The 1,706-nt window shown below is 53.1% G+C and overlaps 1 protein-coding gene across 1 annotated transcript in view; it reads left to right on the top strand.

The window, feature by feature from the left end:
- The window catches only part of Eef1a2 (eukaryotic translation elongation factor 1 alpha 2), a 6,226-nt gene extending 4,864 nt beyond the window's left edge, over positions 1–1,362 (top strand). Inside the window, exon 5 of the mRNA XM_029484273.1 lies at positions 1,189–1,362. Coding sequence (XP_029340133.1) covers positions 1,189–1,347 — 159 coding nt within the window. The 3' untranslated portion in view covers positions 1,348–1,362. The remainder of the gene's footprint in view (positions 1–1,188) is intronic.
- The last annotated feature ends 344 nt before the right edge of the window (positions 1,363–1,706 follow it).

Raw genomic sequence — 1,706 nt, 5'->3', positions numbered from 1 at the left:
GAGGCTAGCCTGAAGAGTGGAGGATTGTGTTTGGGCAGGTCATGTGGAAGCTTGAAACTTAGACAGTCTGCAGCTCTGGGTTGGGACTCTTACTTGGGAGTAAAGAGGAGGACATTTTTCAGAGATGACCTGGGACCTAGACCTTGGTCTATCCAGAGGAAACCCCTGTCCTAGAAAGGTGGACACTAAGCTGTAGCCAGCTTTGCAGCTGCCACCGTGAGTAAAATGGTAGAAGCCTNGGTTCTCTGGAGATAGCTGGGGACCCAGTACCTGGTGGTATAAGGACAGAGTTTGNCAGGCAGGGGTTACTCCATTTTGTTCTTGCTGATGTATGATTAGCAGGACTTTAGAATCCCCTGGGCACTTCTGATCAGCAGAAACTCCTCTGCTTCCTACTGCTCTATTGTGCTCTGGGGCTATGCCCATCCATACTTTCACTTATCACGGTGGCAGCTGCAAAGCTGGCTACAGCTTAGTGTCCACCTTTCTAGGACAGGGGTTTCCTCTGGATAGACCAAGGTCTAGGTCCCAACAGGAGTCATCTGTTGACCTGAGGTGCTTGGAACTTGGCCATGAATACTAAAGCAGGAGTGCACAAAGCCCCTTGGGTGGATTTACTTCTTGTCTGTGGCAGGTAGACCATGAGGAGCTCTGTCAGGGGGGTTTGAAGTCATCCTCCAGAGAGGCCATTGTAGTGGTGGTGGTGGTGGTGGTGGTGGTGGTGCTAGACCTGAGCTTGGAGATAGTTTGGTATGGAGCAGAACTCTGGGGTAAGGGCAGAGGGTGGATTTTATCCATGGCATGGTCATTGGCTAGACTTGGGTCCCCATTCCCCTGGTACTTGTCTTGTCTAGGGCTATGATTGGTCAGATCCCAGGGGAGTTAGGGAATCAGGCCAGGCTGAGTGGTCTCATTTGTAAGTGGTGGGGGCATGACAGCAGTCTGGGGAAGCTGTTTTTGTTTGCTTGGTTTGTCCCTTCCCTCTTTCCTAAGCTGTGTTTGTTCAGGGTCCCTGTGAGGCTAGGAAGGAGAGGAGGGATAAGGAGCAAGCTATTCAGCTTGAATGGTCGAGCTCCCTTCCNAGGCTACCCTTAGGCAGGTCCTGGAGATCGGAGGCTGAGGGTCGGGTCAGGGGAGTTGCTCTGTGATAACTGGCACCCTTTTGTTTTCCTTTTTGGTTCTGCCCAGATGCCATGGTTCAAGGGCTGGAAAGTAGAGCGTAAGGAAGGAAATGCAAGCGGCGTGTCCCTGCTGGAAGCCCTGGACACAATCCTGCCCCCCACCCGCCCCACTGACAAGCCCCTTCGTCTGCCTCTGCAGGATGTGTACAAGATTGGGGGTGAGTGAGGGTTCAGTGCTAGGGCTCACTGCTTGTGGCAGGAGCTTGCCTGCTCTGCCCCAAACCCTGACCAGGATATCAACAAGGAATCTTGATTCTTGCTCTATCTATCCACCCTATCCATCCGTCTACTCAGTCACCCCTCCCACTCACCTCCACAGTGGCCCCTCCCACCTACCTCCACCCANCCATTTGTTCACTCAGCCTTCCATAGGATCCCTTTCTCACTCCGGACCCCCTCCAGCACTCAGCCGCAAGCTAGGGACATAAGATAGGAGTATTGAACCGACTTACACTTTGCCTGCAGGGTGGAGGGTGCCTGTCTCATAGGAGGCAATCCTAGTCCAGGAGTGAGAAATGCAGGTCA

Source organism: Mus caroli, chromosome 2, assembly GCF_900094665.2.
Source record: "Mus caroli chromosome 2, CAROLI_EIJ_v1.1, whole genome shotgun sequence".
NCBI classification, from domain to species: Eukaryota; Metazoa; Chordata; class Mammalia; order Rodentia; family Muridae; genus Mus; species Mus caroli.
The sequence above is the reverse complement of the archived record's forward strand: the minus strand, read 5'-3'. Positions and strand labels throughout refer to the sequence as shown.